Source organism: Protomyctophum parallelum (genome assembly GCF_964188405.1).
Source record: "Protomyctophum parallelum genome assembly, chromosome: 17".
Classification (NCBI taxonomy): domain Eukaryota; kingdom Metazoa; phylum Chordata; class Actinopteri; order Myctophiformes; family Myctophidae; genus Protomyctophum; species Protomyctophum parallelum.
In genome coordinates, this window is record NC_139719.1 from 46,712,316 (window position 1) to 46,733,986 (window position 21,671).

Genomic DNA, 21,671 nt, shown 5'->3' on the forward strand with positions numbered 1-21,671 from the left:
GCAGCCCGTCATGGAGACAGTCCAGTCCTCGGGTAGTCATGTGAAGTGGTCGGTGTCCTCGCTGTCCCCTGTGGGCGTCGTCGCCCGCGGCACAGAGCAGGACCAACACCACGGATCGGTGCTGGTCTACCAGGATCTGGGCAGTACTGTCGACACTCACTGTTTCCGCATCTACCTCTCCAGCAGCAACTCCTCGCATGTTAAAGTGAGCAGAACAACTATGGCTTTTATACAATGATAATCATGTGAAACATTTATCACTATATTTGTTTATGTTTAGAGTTTAGAGTGCAGGTGTTAAGTTAAAGGATAATTCCATGCTAGAAGGCTTTCTTACCTTTATTTTGCAGTTGTTTTTGCCGCACGCACTCGAGCCAAATCGACCGGCTTCATCGGGAGTCGTGTGCTTGCTCATTGCTTACTGATTGCAAGAGAAATGTTGTATAGTTTAATTGATATTAGTTCTCAATAGACTTATGATGGGAAGATCGAAGAAAAATGCCACCAATCATGAACCAAACGTCCAATCCTCCCCAAATTTGAATCATATGTCACGGGTGGTTTAATCAACCAAGAGCCAAAATAAATTACATTTTCATCCATAGGGGGCGCCGCAAATGTTGCAAATGTTTTTTTGGGATCATCCCCTGATGATCACAGGGGTGACGTGACATTGTAATTGACTAGCAAAAGTAGCTAAGGTGGAACACACTTCCAACACTACTTAGTTGAAGATATTTCCAAAACTCACCCCTATCAGGTTAAATTGATTCCTGATATGACTTGCATCCATATATAAATCATCAATTACACCTATGCCATTTCTTTGCCAAGGCTCTTTGCCAGACTCCATCTCAGGCTGTAGCACTTTCTGTAGCATTTGCCCAACAACCTTACAGGCTCAACTTATGTAGCTTATATGTAGACATAGCACTATAGTATATTGCATAGTTTCATTATATAGATATATCCCACTGTTAACTCTATATTACATTATTGTTAGACTTTTTCACCTGTGCTGAGTTAATGATTCTTCGCTAGTCTAGTCACATGACATCGGTGTGCTTTTATTAAAAATGTAACACATGGTCAATAAGTCATCGTCTGAAAAGAAGATGACGCTTTATTTGTTTGTTCGTTTTTATCGTTCCCTAATATTGTGTGTGTGTGTGTGTGTGTGTGTGTGTGTGTGTGTGTGTGTGTGTGTGTGTGTGTGTGTGTGTGTGTGTGTGTGTGTGTGTGTGTGTGTGTGTGTGTGCGCGTGTGCGTGTGCGCGTGCGTGTTGTCCTTGTGTGGGGCAGGACATCAAGAAGAAGCTGAAGAAGGAACGCTTCAATACGATTGACAAGAACACCTTCTGTTCGATGCGATACGAGGAATACCATCTGACCAGTGAGCCACGTGGAGAAATCGATCCCGAGGTGTGTGTGGACAGTAGATAGGTGAAGCTAGTATGAACATGTATGTGTTTATTATGAACGTGTCAGATGATTATTAATGTTCTGTGTCCGTGCAGTACCTGCCATTCACCGTGAAACCCAGAGGTTTCTTTGAAGCATACTATGAGCAGACTCCTCCCTTCAAGTTGAATCTGAAGGCGAGTGGTTCAGATGTTACGGCATGGACTGCAACCATTCGACAAGGTACCTACCGCAAGCACACAGCAGTCACCTGGTTGTCTTCATGTACACACAGTCACCTGATGACTGTCTTCATGTACACACAGTCACCTGATGACTGTCTTCATGTACACACAGTCACCTGTCTACTGAGATGACTGTCTTTATGTACACACAGTCACCTGTCTACTGAGATGACTGTCTCTATGTACACACAGTCACCTGTCTACTGAGATGACTGTCTTCATGTACACACAGTCACCTGTCTACTGAGATGACTGTCTTCATGTACACACAGTCACCTGTCTACTGAGATGACTGTCTTCATGTACACACAGTCACCTGTCTACTGAGATGACTGTCTCTATGTACACACAGTCACCTGTCTACTGAGATGACTGTCTTCATGTACACACAGTCACCTGTCTACTGAGATGACTGTCTTTATGTACACACAGTCACCTGATGACTGTCTTTATGTACACAGTCACCTGTCTACTGAGATGACTGTCTTTATGTACACACAGTCACCTGTCTACTGAGATGACTGTCTCTATGTACACACAGTCACCTGTCTACTGAGATGACTGTCTTTATGTACACACAGTCACCTGTCTACTGAGATGACTGTCTTCATGTACACACAGTCACCTGATGACTGTCTTTATGTACACACAGTCACCTGTCTACTGAGATGACTGTCTTTATGTACACACAGTCACCTGTCTACTGAGATGACTGTCTTCATGTACACACAGTCACCTGTCTACTGAGATGACTGTCTTCATGTACACACAGTCACCTGTCTACTGAGATGACTGTCTTCATGTACACACAGTCACCTGTCTACTGAGATGACTGTCTTTATGTACACACAGTCACCTGATGACTGTCTTTATGTACACAGTCACCTGTCTACTGAGATGACTGTCTTCATGTACACACAGTCACCTGTCTACTGAGATGACTGTCTTTATGTACACACAGTCACCTGATGACTGTCTTTATGTACACACAGTCACCTGATGACTGTCTTTATGTACACACAGTCACCTGATGACTGTCTTTATGTACACAGTCACCTGATGACTGTCTTTATGTACACCGTCACCTGTCTACTGAGATGACTGTCTTCATGTACACAGTCACCTGTCTACTGAGATGACTGTCTTTATGTACACACAGTCACCTGTCTACTGAGATGACTGTCTTTATGTACACAGTCACCTGTCTACTGAGATGACTGTCTTTATGTACACACAGTCACCTGTCTACTGAGATGACTGTCTTTATGTACACACAGTCACCTGTCTACTGAGATGACTGTCTTTATGTACACAGTCACCTGTCTACTGAGATGACTGTCTTTATGTACACACAGTCACCTGTCTACTGAGATGACTGTATTTATGTACACACAGTCACCTGTCTACTGAGATGACTGTCTTCATGTACACAGTCACCTGTCTACTGAGATGACTGTCTTTATGTACACAGTCACCTGTCTACTGAGATGACTGTCTTTATGTACACAGTCACCTGTCTACTGAGATGACTGTCTTTATGTACACACAGTCACCTGTCTACTGAGATGACTGTCTTCATGTACACACAGTCACCTGTCTACTGAGATGACTGTCTCTATGTACACACAGTCACCTGTCTACTGAGATGACTGTCTTCATGTACACACAGTCACCTGATGACTGTCTTTATGTACACACAGTCACCTGTCTACTGAGATGACTGTCTCAATGTACACACAGTCACCTGTCTACTGAGATGACTGTCTTCATGTACACACAGTCACCTGTCTACTGAGATGACTGTCTTCATGTACACACAGTCACCTGTCTACTGAGATGACTGTCTTCATGTACACACAGTCACCTGATGACTGTCTTTATGTACACACAGTCACCTGTCTACTGAGATGACTGTCTCTATGTACACACAGTCACCTGTCTACTGAGATGACTGTCTTCATGTACACACAGTCACCTGTCTACTGAGATGACTGTCTTCATGTACACACAGTCACCTGATGACTGTCTTTATGTACACACAGTCACCTGTCTACTGAGATGACTGTCTTTATGTACACACAGTCACCTGTCTACTGAGATGACTGTCTTCATGTACACACAGTCACCTGTCTACTGAGATGACTGTCTTCATGTACACACAGTCACCTGTCTACTGAGATGACTGTCTTCATGTACACACAGTCACCTGTCTACTGAGATGACTGTCTCTATGTACACACAGTCACCTGTCTACTGAGATGACTGTCTTTATGTACACACAGTCACCTGTCTACTGAGATGACTGTCTTCATGTACACACAGTCACCTGTCTACTGAGATGACTGTCTTCATGTACACACAGTCACCTGTCTACTGAGATGACTGTCTTTATGTACACACAGTCACCTGATGACTGTCTTTATGTACACAGTCACCTGTCTACTGAGATGACTGTCTTTATGTACACACAGTCACCTGTCTACTGAGATGACTGTCTTCATGTACACACAGTCACCTGATGACTGTCTTTATGTACACACAGTCACCTGTCTACTGAGATGACTGTCTTTATGTACACACAGTCACCTGTCTACTGAGATGACTGTCTTTATGTACACACAGTCACCTGATGACTGTCTTTATGTACACACAGTCACCTGATGACTGTCTTTATGTACACAGTCACCTGATGACTGTCTTTATGTACACCGTCACCTGTCTACTGAGATGACTGTCTTTATGTACACAGTCACCTGATGACTGTCTTTATGTACACACAGTCACCTGTCTACTGAGATGACTGTCTTTATGTACACACAGTCACCTGTCTACTGAGATGACTGTCTTTATGTACACACAGTCACCTGTCTACTGAGATGACTGTCTTTATGTACACACAGTCACCTGTCTACTGAGATGACTGTCTTTATGTACACACAGTCACCTGTCTACTGAGATGACTGTCTTCATGTACACAGTCACCTGTCTACTGAGATGACTGTCTTTATGTACACAGTCACCTGTCTACTGAGATGACTGTCTTTATGTACACAGTCACCTGTCTACTGAGATGACTGTCTCTATGTACACAAAGTCACCTGTCTACTGAGATGACTGTCTTCATGTACACACAGTCACCTGTCTACTGAGATGACTGTCTCTATGTACACACAGTCACCTGTCTACTGAGATGACTGTCTTTATGTACACACAGTCACCTGTCTACTGAGATGACTGTCTTCATGTACACACAGTCACCTGTCTACTGAGATGACTGTCTCTATGTACACACAGTCACCTGTCTACTGAGATGACTGTCTTCATGTACACACAGTCACCTGATGACTGTCTTTATGTACACACAGTCACCTGTCTACTGAGATGACTGTCTTTATGTACACACAGTCACCTGATGACTGTCTTTATGTACACACAGTCACCTGATGACTGTCTTTATGTACACACAGTCACCTGATGACTGTCTTTATGTACACCGTCACCTGTCTACTGAGATGACTGTCTTTATGTACACAGTCACCTGATGACTGTCTTTATGTACACACAGTCACCTGTCTACTGAGATGACTGTCTTTATGTACACAGTCACCTGTCTACTGAGATGACTGTCTTTATGTACACACAGTCACCTGTCTACTGAGATGACTGTCTTTATGTACACAGTCACCTGTCTACTGAGATGACTGTCTTTATGTACACACAGTCACCTGTCTACTGAGATGACTGTCTTTATGTACACAGTCACCTGTCTACTGAGATGACTGTCTTTATGTACACACAGTCACCTGTCTACTGAGATGACTGTCTTTATGTACACACAGTCACCTGTCTACTGAGATGACTGTCTTCATGTACACAGTCACCTGTCTACTGAGATGACTGTCTTTATGTACACAGTCACCTGTCTACTGAGATGACTGTCTTTATGTACACAGTCACCTGTCTACTGAGATGACTGTCTTTATGTACACACAGTCACCTGTCTACTGAGATGACTGTCTTCATGTACACACAGTCACCTGTCTACTGAGATGACTGTCTCTATGTACACACAGTCACCTGTCTACTGAGATGACTGTCTTCATGTACACACAGTCACCTGTCTACTGAGATGACTGTCTTTATGTACACACAGTCACCTGTCTACTGAGATGACTGTCTTCATGTACACACAGTCACCTGTCTACTGAGATGACTGTCAGCTTCATTCATATTGTTTGCAGTGCATTTCTGAATGATAATACCTATATATAATAATATAAGATAATATCTGTTTATCTTGCGTCAGGTGACTTGGTCGGTGACTTGGTCACTGAGAAGAAGCCAAGCTGGAAACATGTTCTTCGTTGGTCTCAGCCGGGCTCGAGCAAATGGAAAATGCGTAAGTGTGATCGATGTGACTTACAGTTCCAGAATAATTAGTTATTAGGTTTAATTAAAAAATATATAAATAATAATAAAGCTGCTTTTAATCCTTCATCGTTGTGATTGTTATGTAATGTCTGGTGTATTTTTCACTTTCTTATCTGTTACCTCCACTGCTGTGCTATTATCACTGTCGTGTTTCTTCATTGTGTTTCCTTTGTTGTTCAGCACTTTGTGACCTTGTTGTTACCTTATTATTATTGTTATTATTAGTGTTGTTATTATTATTATTACTATTATTCACACATTCATTCAATAAATTCCTTCTTTGCGTTTCAGCTGTGCCTCATCCAGAGAAGACCATGGCTTCTTCCACTCAGGTAAATACTACAGGTTTTCTGGAAAATACAGCCACTCAAAATCAGGTCACATGGTATCGTTACACTCCATACACATTGCCTGCTTTTCCCTTTGATAGAAGGTCACATGGTATATTCTCCCTTTGATAGAAGGTCACATGGTATCTTCTCCCTTTGATAGAAGGTCACATGGTATATTCTCCCGTTGATAGAAGGTCACATGGTATCTTCTCCCTTTGATAGAAGGTCACATGGTATCTTCTCCCGTTGATAGAAGGTCACATGGTATCTTCTCCCGTTGATAGAAGGTCACATGGTATCTTCTCCCTTTGATAGGAACCCTCTGTGAAAATCTTGAAGAAGAACAAGGTGAAACTGGCCAGGTGGCTCCAAGCAGACTTCCAGTTGATTCTGCAGCATGCACACTCTGAAGAGCTGGTTGATGACCGAGTGTACCAACAACTGAAGAGTAAAGCACCACCAGAAGATGCTTGCTATGACCTTATTGACGCGCTGATGTCTAGAGGAGAGAGCTCTTCTTCTGACTTCCTCAAACTTCTCAGAGATCCAGAGGTTCACAACACCTATAATACACAGCTCAGGGACTGGGTTCTTTCTCTGGAGCTGCCAGGTAATACCACACAATACATTACAATACAATACATTACATTACATTACATTACATTACAATACAATACAATACAATACAATACAATACAATACAATACAATACAATACAATACCACACCACACCACACCACACCACACCACACCACACCACACCACACCACACCACACCACACCACACCACACCACACCACACCACACCACACCACACCACACCACACCACACCACACCACACCACACCACACCACACCACACCACACCACACCACACCACACCACACCACACCACACCACACCACACAATACAATACAATACAATACAATACAATACAATACAATACAACACAACACATACATTACAATTCTAACCTTGAGCTGCCCGGTAATATGACAGTGAGACTACAGTGTAATGTATTGTTGCCTGTAGGTCAGGATACAGTGTAATGTATTGTTGTCTGTAGACCAGACTACAGTGTAATGTAACTATTGGGTTTGTCCCGATATAATCACGTGACCGGAAATCGGGGCCGATCACGTCTTTTCCAAATGTTCGGAATCGGATAAAAAAAAAAAAAAGTGATCGGGACATCGCTAGTGTCAATAGTATATCCATATCATAATATTAGACGGCATAATGTGTGTGATTTTGGATATTGTACTGTGATATGGCATAGCAGGTGTTCTTTAAAAAATATAGAAATATCAGATCGAGAAAGATCGGTATCGGCAGATGCTCAAGATCGAATGAATTCGATCGGGAGCAAAGACAACGTGATGGAGACGACGTCCCTCTACCGAGACGAGGTTTTAACGATTCTGTTCACTTTACACCCCAAGGTCCTGGCAGATGAAACACCGTCCACCCGAAGGTCCTGGCAGCTGAAACACCGTCCACCCGAAGGTCCTGGCAGCTGAAACACCGTCCACCCCAATGTCCTGGCAGCTGAAACACCGTCCACCCGAAGGTCCTGGCAGATGAAACACCGTTCTCAAACATTTTCATGTCAAGGACCCCCAATCTTCATGTAATTGGACCCCCAATCTTCATGTAATTGGACCCCCAATCTTCATGTAATTGGACCCCCAATCTTCATGTAATTGGACCCCCAATCTTCATGTAATTGGACCCCCAATCTTCATGTAATTGGACCCCCAATCTTCATGTAATTGGACCCCCAATCTTCATGTAATTGGACCCCCAATCTTCATGTAATTGGACCCCCAATCTTCATGTAATTGGCCGCCGACCCCCATCTGAAAATATGTTGTTCCAGGAACTCTCAATGGGTTGGATTGGGGGGTCAGTCCCTGCTTGGCACTCAGCATCAAAGGGTTGGATTGGGGGGGGTCAGTCCCTGCTTGGCACTCAGCATCAATGGGTTGGATTGGGGGGGTCAGTCCCTGCTTGGCACTCAGCATCAAGGGTTGGATTGGGGGGGTCAGTCCCTGCTTGGCACTCAGCATCAAAGGGTTGGATTGGGGGGTCAGTCCCTGCTTGGCACTCAGCATCAAAGGGTTGGATTGGGGGGGTTTCCAGGGTGAGCGCGGCGCGGCTGCGTCTCACCGCTCCAAGAGACGGTAAAATGTGGAGAGCACGTTCCACTGCGGTGACGTGTGTGACAAATCACACGACTTTGACTTTGATCATCAACTAGTTTTTATAGGACTTGTTTTCTGCTAGATTGCAGGACGTTGTACAGAGAGACAAATGTTGATAGAAGTCTTTAATTTGATCCTTGACCATAATTATAATTATGCATTTGATGTATTACCTCGTGTTTGCATTGCTTACTGTAAATAACTCTGCGCTAAGAGCGTCTGCTAAATGTCTACATTGAAGATGGAAACATTTGATTACTACAGATGACCAGAGAATGATCTACTGACGACCAGAGAATGGTCTACAGACGACCAGAGAATGGTCTACAGACGACCAGAGAATGGTCTACTGACCACCACCAGAGAATGGTCTACTGACCACCACCAGAGAATGGTCTACTGACGACCAGAGAATGGTCTACAGACCACCACCAGAGAATGGTCTACTGACCACCACCAGAGAATGGTCTACTGACGACCAGAGAATGGTCTACTGACCACCAGAGAATGGTCTACTGACCACCAGAGAATGGTCTACTGACCACCACCAGAGAATGATCTACTGACGACCAGAGAATGGTCTACTGACCACCAGAGAATGGTCTACTGACGACCAGAGAATGGTCTACTGACCACCAGAGAATGGTCTACAGACGACCAGAGAATGGTCTACTGACCACCAGAGAATGGTCTACTGACCACCAGAGAATGGTCTACAGACCACCAGAGAATGGTCTACTGACCACCAGAGAATGGTCTACTGACCACCAGAGAATGGTCTACTGACCACCAGAGAATGGTCTACTGACCACCAGAGAATGGTCTACTGACCACCAGAGAATGGTCTACAGACCACCAGAGAGGTCTACAGCAGACCCTTAAGGTTGGAGAGCCCTGCTGTACTGTATGTAGGCTATTGTAGGACTGTACAGTACAGCATCCTTTACTGTATGTAGGCTATTGTAGGACTGTACAGTACAGCATCCTTTACTGTATGTAGGCTATTGTAGGACTGTACAGTACAGCATCCTTTACTGTGATACATGATACATGTACTTGATTTGTACACGTTGTAAGGTTTTAGTAAATGTATACAGATGCTATGTGTGACGTTAAAATAAAGTTTTAGATCTATTGTGAGAGAACGTGTTCGGAGATAATTAAGTGGGTTGCTGTCTGTCTGTGTCTGTCTGTCTGTCTGTCTGTCTGTCTGTCTGTCTGTCTGTCTGAAATAAATCATTAACATGGAGAATCGTGAAACACATCTTGATGTTTCACCATGTTAATGATTCTTCAGAATGAGGGACTTTTGTATCATTTCCACTCAACAGCTCTAAGGTATATTAACCCATTCTGACCTGAGATCAGCTCTAAGGTATATTAATGAGTAAAATGTCCCTAGTTTAAACCCCACACAGCATTGGTATTCTGGGGACAACCAACAATACCTCGCTTTCTGTCTGTCAGAACTGCAGCCTCACTCCCAATCTAAACTATATGGAATTATTATTATTATTTTACCGTGAATAAATGTCAGTTCTACTTGCCAGCCTTGTTGCATCCTTTAATAAACCCTATCCATGAAGCTAAACCCCTTATCCCTGAAACTTACTTAACCCCTTATCCCTGAAGATTAACCCCTTATCCCTGAAGCTTAACCCCTTGTCCCTGAAGCTTAATTAACGCCTTATCCCTGAAGCTTAACCCCTTGTCCCTGAAGCTTAATTAACCCCTTATCCCTGAAGCTAAACCCCTTATCCCTGAAGCTTAATTAACCCCTTATCCCTGAAGCTTAATTAACCCCTTATCCCTGAAGCTAAACCCCTTATCCCTGAAGCTTAATTAACCCCTTATCCCTGAAGCTTAATTAACCCCTTATCCCTGAAGCTGAACCCCTTATCCCTGAAGCTGAACCCTTTATCCCTGAAGCTAAACCCTTTATCCCTGAAGCTAAACCCCTTATCCCTGAAGCTGAACCCCTTATCCCTGAAGCTGAACCCTTTATCCCTGAAGCTAAACCCCTTATCCCTGAAGCTGAACCCCTTATCCCTGAAGCTAAACCCCTTATCCCTGAAGCTAAACCCCTTATCCCCTTAAGGGAATACGATAACAGTTGATCCCTTTTTATCTAACTGTGAAGTTGATGCTTTTTAAATGTCTTTAAATGATGTGATGAATTGAGCATGGAGCACCCAGATGTAAACTAGTTGCTGTGCTTTTTCTGCTTTCATCCTCGTTTTAGTTTCTGACCTGTACTTTTATTTAACAATGTACCCAATCAATCAATCAATCAATCAATCAATCAATCAAAAAAATGACAAAAAGGCGGGCTACAGCCCATGGTGATCTGTGATTGGCCGATGTGGCGATACAGTGATTGTTTATGTGGGTTGCCATGGTGATCTGTGATTGGCCGATGCAGCGGTGGTCGGAGCGTGGGAACATCCGTTGCCGTGGAAACAAGAGGAGTGTTTTTCTCTCAGAGAGAGAGAGAGAGGGAGAGAGGGAGAGAGAGAGAGAGAGAGAGAGAGAGAGAGAGAGACATATATAGAGAGATACAGAGAGAGAGAGAGAGAGAGAGAGAGAGAGAGAGAGAGAGAGAGAGAGAGAGAGAGAGAGAGAGAGAGAGACATATATAGAGAGATACAGAGAGAGAGAGAGAGAGAGAGAGGGAGAGGGGGGGAGGGAGGGGGAGAGAGATAGAGATAGAGATAGAGAGGGGGAGAGAGAGAGAGGGGGAGAGAGAGAGAGAGAGACAGAGAGAGAGAGATTGAAGGAGGATGAATGGAAGTACAAGACAGAGATAGATATTCCCTCTCTCTCTCTTTAGAGCCTGTCTGCTTCCTGAAAATAAAAACCTGGTCTACAGAACAGAACCTCTTTGAATGCAGATTGTGCCCCCTAGAGGTGTCACAGTGCCCCCTAGAGGTGTCACAGTGCCCCCTATAGAGGTGTCACAGTGCCCTATAGAGGTGTCACAGTGCCCCCTATAGAGGTGTCACAGTGCCCTCTAGAGGTGTCACAGTGCCCCCTATAGAGGTGTCACAGTGCCCCCTATAGAGGTGTCACAGTGCCCCCTATAGAGGTGTCACAGTGCCCCCTATAGAGGTGTCACAGTGCCCTATAGAGGTGTCACAGTGCCCCCTATAGAGGTGTCACAGTGCCCCCTAGAGGTGTCACAGTGCCCCCTATAGAGGTGTCACAGTGCCCCCTATAGAGGTGTCACAGTGCCCCCTAGAGGTGTCACAGTGCCCCCTAGAGGTGTCACAGTGCCCCCTAGAGGTGTCACAGTGCCCCCTAGAGGTGTCACAGTGCCCCCTCTAGAGGTGTCACAGTGCCCCCTATAGAGGTGTCACAGTGCCCCCTATAGAGGTGTCACAGTGCCCCCTATAGAGGTGTCACAGTGCCCCCTAGAGGTGTCACAGTGCCCCCTATAGAGGTGTCACAGTGCCCCCTAGAGGTGTCACAGTGCCCCCTAGAGGTGTCACAGTGCCCCCTATAGAGGTGTCACAGTGCCCCCTATAGAGGTGTCACAGTGCCCCCTAGAGGTGTCACAGTGCCCCCTAGAGGTGTCACAGTGCCCCCTATAGAGGTGTCACAGTGCCCCCTAGAGGTGTCACAGTGCCCTCTAGAGGTGTCACAGTGCCCTCTAGAGGTGTCACAGTGCCCTCTAGAGGTGTCACAGTGCCCCCTATAGAGGTGTCACAGTGCCCCCTAGAGGTGTCACAGTGCCCCCTAGAGGTGTCACAGTGCCCCCTATAGAGGTGTCACAGTGCCCCCTATAGAGGTGTCACAGTGCCCCCTAGAGGTGTCACAGTGCCCCCTAGAGGTGTCACAGTGCCCCCTATAGGTGTCACAGTGCCCTCTAGAGGTGTCACAGTGCCCTCTAGAGGTGTCACAGTGCCCCCTAGAGGTGTCACAGTGCCCCCTAGAGGTCTTCATGGTGGCCCCGCCCCTTCTTAGCATTTTGTGCATGGACGGCCAACGGAAGAGTTTCCAGATCCAGTAGCTGCTACTACTATCAGTGTGTCTGATCACTATTCACTACTATCTACTACTACTATCACTACTATCTACTACTACTATCACAACTATCTACTACTACTATCACTACTATCTACTACTACTATCACTACTGTAACTCCCTCCGCGCACAAACAGACACAAGTGGTTTCCTTGAACTGATTTATTTGTAGGGTTGTTGGTCCTCCAAATCACCGTGAAAACTAAACAATAAAAACAATAAACAAGGACGTTACAATCAACACAGCATGTAGATGCAAACATTTCACGTAGCAAAACACAGACAAAACAAACAACAAATACCTCGTTGGCTGCGTGCGTAACAAAGGGGGGGATACTCTGCAATCTTCAGGTCCTTATAACCCTTTCTTATCAGTTAGACAGTCTCTTAATTCTTGTAACTTTACAGTCTCTTTGTGACCAGTGCAAGCTGGAGCTGCTTTGCACCTTGCTGCTGTTTCTTGTGGCTTGATCCGTGTTACCAATTGACATGCGCAGACCAAACGAGACACAGACAGAACAGGACTTTGACTCTTCAAAATAAAAGGCATTACAACTTGACAAGAAAAGCAATGAAATAATGTTTTAACATGAATGTAACTTAATTATGAACTTGTACCTTTTAGAAATATAAACAAATTATATTATTTGTAGTGGCAACAGTTACACTCCCACCAAATCTCACAAAACCTTCTTGTGGGATTTCCTTTTAATACTTCAAAATAAAATAAACCATTACAGTTATTAAACCTTTCCCATGAAATTTCAGGCAAAACATTAAACCCTTTCCTCTGCTTCAAGCAGAGTGACAATCTTCTGTACAGGTCTCTCAAGAAACCCTGTTTTAGTTGTGGGCGTTCCCTTCTTGTCAAATGTGGTGTCGCTAACCATCAGTTTTAGTTTTCTCACCCTACCATCTGACCCTGGGTAGACATCGGTGATTCTGGCCAGCTTCCATTTGTTGCGTGGTGCCAGATCGTCTTGCAGAAGGACAATGTCGTTGACCTTCGAGTTCCTTCTGTTCTTGTGCCACTTTTGTCTTGACTGTAGGTTCAAAAGGTATTCCTTTCTCCAACGAGTCCAAAACTCATTGGCCAAATACTGGACTCTGCGCCACCTCTTCTTGAGATAAAGATCTTCTTTAACAAATTGTCCAGGTGGGGGCAGTAGTATTGTGGACTTCATTGTAAGGATATGGTTCGGAGTTAAAGGTTCAGGTCCAGATGGGTCATTCAAGTGTTCAACGGTAAGTGGTCTGCTGTTAATAATGGCCATGACCTCATATAGGAATGTTCTTAGTGAGGTTGTGTCGAGCCTTTGTGCCGACTGGTCGAGAACAGCAGTAAGAACACTTCTTATGGTTCTTATTTGCCTCTCCCAAATGCCGCCCATGTGACTAGCCGCTGGGGGGTTCATAAGAAACTCACATCCGAGAGCCTTCACTCTTTCTTGATCCATTCCTCTCATGAGTTCTGCAAACTCTCTCCTTGCACCAACAAAATTGGTGCCTTGGTCACTTCTTAGTTGACGAATATTTCCTCTTATGGCAATGAACGCTCTCAAAGCATTGATAAATGCGTCAGTTGTCATATCGTCAACAACTTCAATGTGTATGGCCCTTGAGCATAGACAGGTAAGTATGAGTCCATATCTTTTGATGTCCTTCCTTCCTTCTTTAACATAGATCGGACCGAAGCAGTCTATGCCTGTGTAAATGAAGGGTGGAGTTGCCTCTGTTCTATCTTCAGGTAGGTCACCCATTCTCTGTTCCTCAGTACTTCTTCTGTACTTTCGACACTTGACACATTTGAATATGTGCGACGAGACGGCGCTACTGCATCCCAGGATCCACCATCCATTAGCTCGCAGTTCGTTCGTCGTCATTCCACGTCCTTGATGATGCACCTTTTCGTGGAAGTGCTTAATGAGTAAAGCTGTAATGTGGCTGCTCTTTGGGAGTATGGCTGGATGCTTCACGTGTGGGTGTAACGCGGCCTGACTCAAGCGTCCTCCCACTCTTAGAATGCCTTCTTCATCCAAAAATGGATTTAGCTTGCACAGCTTACTGTCCGTAGTCTTGGTAACTGCTTTCTTAAGTTCCAAGCTCTTTATCTCATCTGAGAATGCTTCTGCTTGAACTAGCTTGATGATAGCAAGTTCTGCTTCTTTCCTTTCTTCCAGACTTGTACTTTCACTGGTTTGTTGTTTCACCCCTTTGTGTTCTTTGACATGTCGTTTCAATTTGGCAATAGCTCTTACTCCTCTTGACCAATCAGAGAACTTCTCTAGGCGATCCAGCAATGATCTAGCTTCTTCTGCCTTGGTGGTACACACAAAAGCCTTACGGAGTTCAGGATCGTCTTCCTTGATTTCTCCCACCTTGCTCTCTCTTATGGGTAGCTGTCTTTGCCAGAGAAACTTTGGTCCTATAAACCAGTTTGAGGTCTTAAGTTGCTCTGCAGTCAAACCTCGGGAGGCGTGATCTGCCGGATTGTCTTCAGAGGCTACATGAGCCCACTGTTCGGCCTTTGTACTTGACTTGATTCTCTGTATACGGTTGGCTACAAACACTTGGAACCTTCTGGCATCATTGTTTATGTAGCCTAGAACGACTGTGGAATCTGTCCAAAAGAACTCTTGCAGATCTTGGATTTCTAGCTCGTTTCGGAGCATGTCACTGGTTCGAACTGCTACAACAGCCGCTGAGAGTTCCAGTCTTGGTATAGTAGTGACTTTGGTTGGCGTAACTCTTGACTTTCCCATTACCAGACAGCAATGGACTTCATCTGACTTGTTGACGGCTCGCAGGTAAGTACATACACCGTATCCAGAGACGCTCGCGTCAGCAAAATGGTGCAGCTCATACCTTTTGACGTCGCCAAAACTTGAAGGTAAGTAGGATCTTTCAATTTGCATTTCAGCTAAATTGGGTAGGTCTCTAATCCAGGACTCCCACTGAGGTCTGAGACTTTCTGGAAGTTCCTCATCCCAGCCGACTTTCTCTCTGCACATTTGTTGAAGTATTTGTTTCCCCAGAAGGATGAAGGGTGACAGGAACCCCAAGGGATCATACATGGACGCTACGGTAGAGAGCACGCCCCTTCTTGTTAGTGGATTGGGTTTCACTTTAACTCTGAATTTGAAGGTGTCAGAAGTTATACACCACTCCACTCCTAGAGCTCTTTCAATGTGAGGTAAACTCAAGGCCATGTCTTGATCTTTGATTGCCGCACGTTCTCCTTCCGGAATTGTTGCCATCACTTTCTCACTGTTGGAGACAAACTTGTGAAGTCTTAACTTGCCAGTGGAGCAAAGTTCTCTTGCTTCCTTGACAAGCTGGCTTGCTTCTTCTTCAGTTTGAACACTGGTTAGACCATCGTCTACATAGAAATTTCTTTGAATGAAGCGTATGGCATCTTCACTGAACTGACCTTGCCCTTGTGCTGCCAAATGTTTCAGGCCGAAATTGGCACAGCCAGGAGACGAGGCCGCTCCAAACAAGTGAACCTTCATCCTGTAGGTTGATGGTGCGGTTTCCATATTGCCATTCTCCCACCACAGAAATCTTAAATAATCTTGATCTTCCTTTCTCACGTGAAACTGGTGAAACATTCTTTCAACGTCGCACATGACTGCGACAGAACTCTTGCGGAAGCGGCATAGGACACCCACCATGGTGTTAGTTAAATCAGGGCCGGTGAGCAGATGGTCGTTGAGGGATGTGTCATGAAACTTGGCGGAACAGTCAAATACTACACGTATTTTCTCTGGTTTATGTGGATGGTAAACTCCATGATGAGGAATGTACCAAACGGACTGACTGTCCAATTCTTCATCCGGCACCTTCTCTGCGTCACCGCGCTTAATTATGTCATCCATAAAGTTGACATAGTCTCTGTAGTACTTTTGGTCTTTCTTTAGTCTCCTTTCAAGAGAAGTTAGGCGGTGCACTGCACATATCTTGTTGTTGGGCAAGTGTGGTCGTTCTTCTTTGAACGGTAATGGCATTTCGTAGTGGCCATTGTCCTTTTGTGTGATGTTCTCTCTCATTTTAGAAAGGAACTTGATGTCATCTTGAGACACTGGATCATCCTCTATGGCTCTTTCGGAGAAGTCTGATTCAAGAACCTTTATGATGTCAGAGAGAGTGATTTCCTTTACTTTGGTTCGACACACATAGTGTACTTCAGTTTTGAGATTGACAGAAGTCTCCATATCAGGTGTCACTTGTCTCATCACTATGCGATGGCTTATTCCGAAAGCATCGCCGTAGTCTACACAGGGATTCCGGTGTCCAACAATACTCCATCCAAGGTCTGTGCGCTGTGCGTAAGGCTGGTTTTCTTTACCAGACACCACTTCCCTTGGAAGTAAGGCTTGTGAGCAGTTGTATCCAATGAGTAAACCTACTTCACAGTCTTGCAGATGTGGTATCTCATGTTGGAGATGCTCTAGATGGGTCCATGACTTTGCGGTCTCATCTGTAGGTATGTGAGTTCTGTTGGCAGGAATAAAATCACGTGTATAGACTGGTGGTAAGGGGATCTTCTCTCCTGAGTAAAAGCCTCTTACTTGCAGGTTGTTTACTCTTTGGGAGCTTATTACTGTAGTTCTTGCAGTCATAGTAGAGAGCTTGAGCTTGACTTGTTCTTTACTTGCTTCCAAAGCTTCTGCTACTTCACTAAGCACAAAGGTTGTGTCGCTTTGAGAATCCAACAGCGCATATACAAGCACTTCTTGTGTTGGTTGAGTTGTGGATGAAAGCCAGACTGGAATTATTGCAGACGTTTGTGCGTTTGCTTCTTGCAGTATTACTCTAAGTGAAGTAGCGTCTGTAGTTGTTTCTCTGTGTTGAGATGATTGAGGTCTTCCATTGTGGGTTTCTTGACTTGTACTTGGCTTAGCTTGTGGTGGTCTTTGTTCTCTGGTTCTCTCTTCATGCAGACAAGTAGGATGCTTCCTTTGGCATGTTTCACAAACACTCCTACTGTCGCAGCTTTTTGATTGGTGCCCAGACCTGAGACAACCAAAGCAAAGTCGTTCAGTTTGAACAAACTTGATTCTTTCTGACATTTCTTTCTCCATGAATTTTCTGCATCGGTGTAGCTCATGTCCCATCTTCTCGCAGAAACTGCATTTTATGACATTTTTTTCATTGGAGCTTGTAGTCAGTCTCTCTTCATTGGAGCTTGTATTCAGTGACTTTGCTGCAAAACTTTGTTGTCTTTGGGACTTTGGGTTGTCAGCTTCACCTTGCTTCAATGAGTGCAGTGAAGTGACAGGGTTGCAGGCAATTCTTGCTTCTCTTGTTAGAAATCTGACAAAGTGGCTGAATGAGGGAAATTGATTTCTCTCTTCTTCCATTTCCATAACCTTCCGATTCCATGCGGCTGTTAGCCAATCTGGTAACTTAGAAAGGATTTTCCTGTTCTCATTACAGTCATTCAGGATCTGCAATGTCTTGTTGTTGATCATGGCAGCTTCACAACTGCGGAGAAAATCTGTAAATTCTCTGAGCTCAAAGCTGTCCTTCGACCCAATCTTAGGCCATGCTTGGAGCTGGTCTCTGTACGCCTTGGCAATTGTGAATGGGTTTCCGTATCTCTCCTCCAGAATCTCCCATGCTGCAACATAGGCAGATTCGGTTCCGAGCAGGAAGTAGCCATCAAGAGCCTTCTTTGCTTGACCACCGATGTATCTTCGTAGGTAGTATATCTTCTCCTTCTCTTGTATGTTCTTCTGGTCTATCAGTATTTCAAAAGATAGTTTCCAGTCGATGTACTTCAATGGATCCCCACTGAATACTGGAGGTTCAGGAATTGGTATTCTGTTGGCACTTAAAGCGCCTGCCAGCATCTTAACGAGCTCTGCTGTACTGTCATGAGAGGCTTGTGGCACGGGAGACGTATGACTGGACTGATGACTTGTGAGAGCAGGTACTTGTTTATCTGCTACTCTCTTATTTTCCAGTAATATGTCTTTCCGTTCTTCTTTGATGCTCCCTTGATCATACACCAGCATTCTTGCTTGTGCTGCATTAAGATTTTTCACCGTTTCCAATTTCTTTATTTTTCTCCGTTTTTCATCCAGAGTCCTTTGTAGAGCTATATGCTCTTCTTCTAGTTGAGCTTTCATTTGAGCTGCCTCTTCCTCTCGCTTTCTGGCAAACTTTCTAGCTTCTGCCTCCAAGTGGTCTAATTCCGATTGTTCTTTTTCTTGTTCTTCTATCACTTTTAGAACAGCTTGGTTCGCAGCAGCTTCAGCGGCAGCTTCTTGTCTTCTTACAGAAGACCTAGTGGAATGGTCTGAGCCGCCTTTCCCGATAGAAGCGACAGAGAGTGATTTACAACTTGAGTCAAAGATAGAGCCTGCTTCTGGCCATTCTGGCTCCTCTGCTGGAATATTTCCATCCAGTCGACTTGCGGCTCTGAAGAGAATGAACTTAGAGATTTCCACACACTGATCAACCTTTCGTCGGATGTCCTGCTCTGGAGCTGAGACTTGACGCAGGTTATCGTAAGCACCTGTGACATGTGCAGTGAAGCCTTTGAGTTCACAAATGATGTCGTTAATCAATGTCTCACTCAGAGGCTCCGTTTGTGATAACCACTCCTTAGACAATTTAGCCTGTGATCTCCATTTGTTATAGCAGTAGTTGAAGCTTTGTTGCAAAATTTTAATTTTGTCCGCTTGCATTTCTTTACCCTTTTCTGTTAGGTTTCTTGTTCTTTCACTTCGTCTCGGCATCTGAGTTTCCTCTTGCTGCAGTTCCTCTTCAGCACCACTCACTTCCTTTTCTTCAGGTCGGGCTTCTTCCTGGTGTCTTTCCTCTTCAGGTCGGGGTTGGGAATCCTTTCTCTCCCTAATACTGTCCCTTTCCTGTTCTGTAGGTGCACCTGGATCTGACATTTTAATCACTTCTTAAATAATAACCTACTTGTAAATACAATCCTTTTTAAATTGTCAAATAAAATTGTCGAGAGAAAATATTGACAGTAAATGGAATTTCTGTCAATCCTTGTTAGATAAACTTGTAAATATCACTTAAATGCAGTAAATATCCTAAATGTAAATACCTTAAAGCTTAAACAAATCAAATCTTAAATTCAACTTTCTTAATTCAACCTTTGGATATTACCTTTTCTGAATATTACTTTCAAAACGTTCACTATATACACTTTAAATCACTTCAAAACTAAAATATCAAAGGCAGTTGAAATACTTCAATATCAAATCAAATGGCAAATACCTTGAATTATTTTTTGTAAACCAATACAACTTTAACTCGGTATAATATCAAAACAAAAAAATATAGTGTCCTTTTTTAACTTTGCACCTCAAGTGTGTCTTGTATAATGACAAGATTCAATTAAATTGAATGAGCAGATTAGTCCAAAACTTTACCACACACTCCTAAGTATCTTCAAACGTTTCCAGAAGCCCTCTTTCTACTTAGAGTACTGCTGATTTAATGTCCATTTTCTTCATAGCCTTATTGTCTTGAAAACGTTCAGATTACCTTTTCTTCTGTGTGTGAAGTGTGTGTGAGAAGGACTGAGGGGGGAAGAGGCGGGGGGGGGGGGGGGGGGGGTGGCGGCGCTGAACGGGCTCATCTGTCGGTGCTTGCTGACGATCACTCCGTGCAGCTGGCCTGGTCCTTTGATCTTGCAGACTGTCAATTAGCGTGCGTTGTCCACTGCGTCGATGAACAGTGCGAGTTTTCACTGTAACTCCCTCCGCGCACAAACAGACACAAGTGGTTTCCTTGAACTGATTTATTTGTAGGGTTGTTGGTCCTCCAAATCACCGTGAAAACTAAACAATAAAAACAATAAACAAGGACGTTACAATCAACACAGCATGTAGATGCAAACATTTCACGTAGCAAAACACAGACAAAACAAACAACAAATACCTCGTTGGCTGCGTGCGTAACAAAGGGGGGGATACTCTGCAATCTTCAGGTCCTTATAACCCTTTCTTATCAGTTAGACAGTCTCTTAATTCTTGTAACTTTACAGTCTCTTTGTGACCAGTGCAAGCTGGAGCTGCTTTGCACCTTGCTGCTGTTTCTTGTGGCTTGATCCGTGTTACCAATTGACATGCGCAGACCAAACGAGACACAGACAGAACAGGACTTTGACTCTTCAAAATAAAAGGCATTACAACTTGACAAGAAAAGCAATGAAATAATGTTTTAACATGAATGTAACTTAATTATGAACTTGTACCTTTTAGAAATATAAACAAATTATATTATTTGTAGTGGCAACAGTTACAACTACTATCTACTACTACTATCACTACTATCTACTACTACTATCACAACTATCTACTACTACTATCACTACTATCTACTACTACTATCACTACTATCTACTACTACTATCACTACTATCTACTACTACTATCACTACTATCTACTACTACTATCACTACTACTACTACTACTATCACTACTATCTACTACTACTATCACTACTACTACTACTATCTACTACTACTATCACTACTATCTACTACTACTATCACTACTATCTACTACTACTATCACTACTACTACTACTACTATCACTACTATCTACTACTACTATCACTACTACTACTACTATCTACTACTACTATCACTACTATCTACTACTACTATCACTACTATCTACTACTACTATCACAACTATCTACTACTACTATCACTACTATCTACTACTACTATCACTACTACTACTACTACTATCACTACTATCTACTACTACTATCACTACTATCTACTACTACTATCACTACTATCTACTACTACTATCACTACTACTACTACTACTATCACTACTATCTACTACTACTATCACTACTATCACTACTATCTACTACTACTATCACTACTATCTACTACTACTATCACTACTATCTACTACTACTATCACTACTATCTACTACTACTATCACTACTACTACTACTATCTACTACTACTATCACTACTATCTACTACTACTATCACTACTATCTACTACTACTATCACTACTATCTACTACTACT

The 21,671-nt window shown here is 43.7% G+C and overlaps 2 protein-coding genes across 2 annotated transcripts in view; both read left to right on the plus strand.

The window, feature by feature from the left end:
* LOC310874815 (GTPase IMAP family member 8-like) overlaps positions 1-21,671 on the plus strand; it is a gene marked incomplete at both ends in the record, with an annotated part of 389,544 nt that overhangs the window by 293,142 nt on the left and 74,731 nt on the right. The gene's annotated exons all lie outside the window — the stretch shown is intronic.
* On the plus strand, positions 126-8,016 carry LOC310875180 (uncharacterized protein). The gene is made up of 7 exons (XM_083788316.1): positions 126-205; positions 1,302-1,421; positions 1,517-1,643; positions 5,952-6,044; positions 6,368-6,408; positions 6,724-7,018; positions 7,852-8,016. The coding sequence occupies exons 2-7, from the start codon at positions 1,365-1,367 to the stop codon at positions 7,863-7,865; spliced, it is 627 nt and encodes a 208-aa protein (XP_083644442.1). The 5' UTR covers positions 126-205; positions 1,302-1,364; the 3' UTR covers positions 7,866-8,016.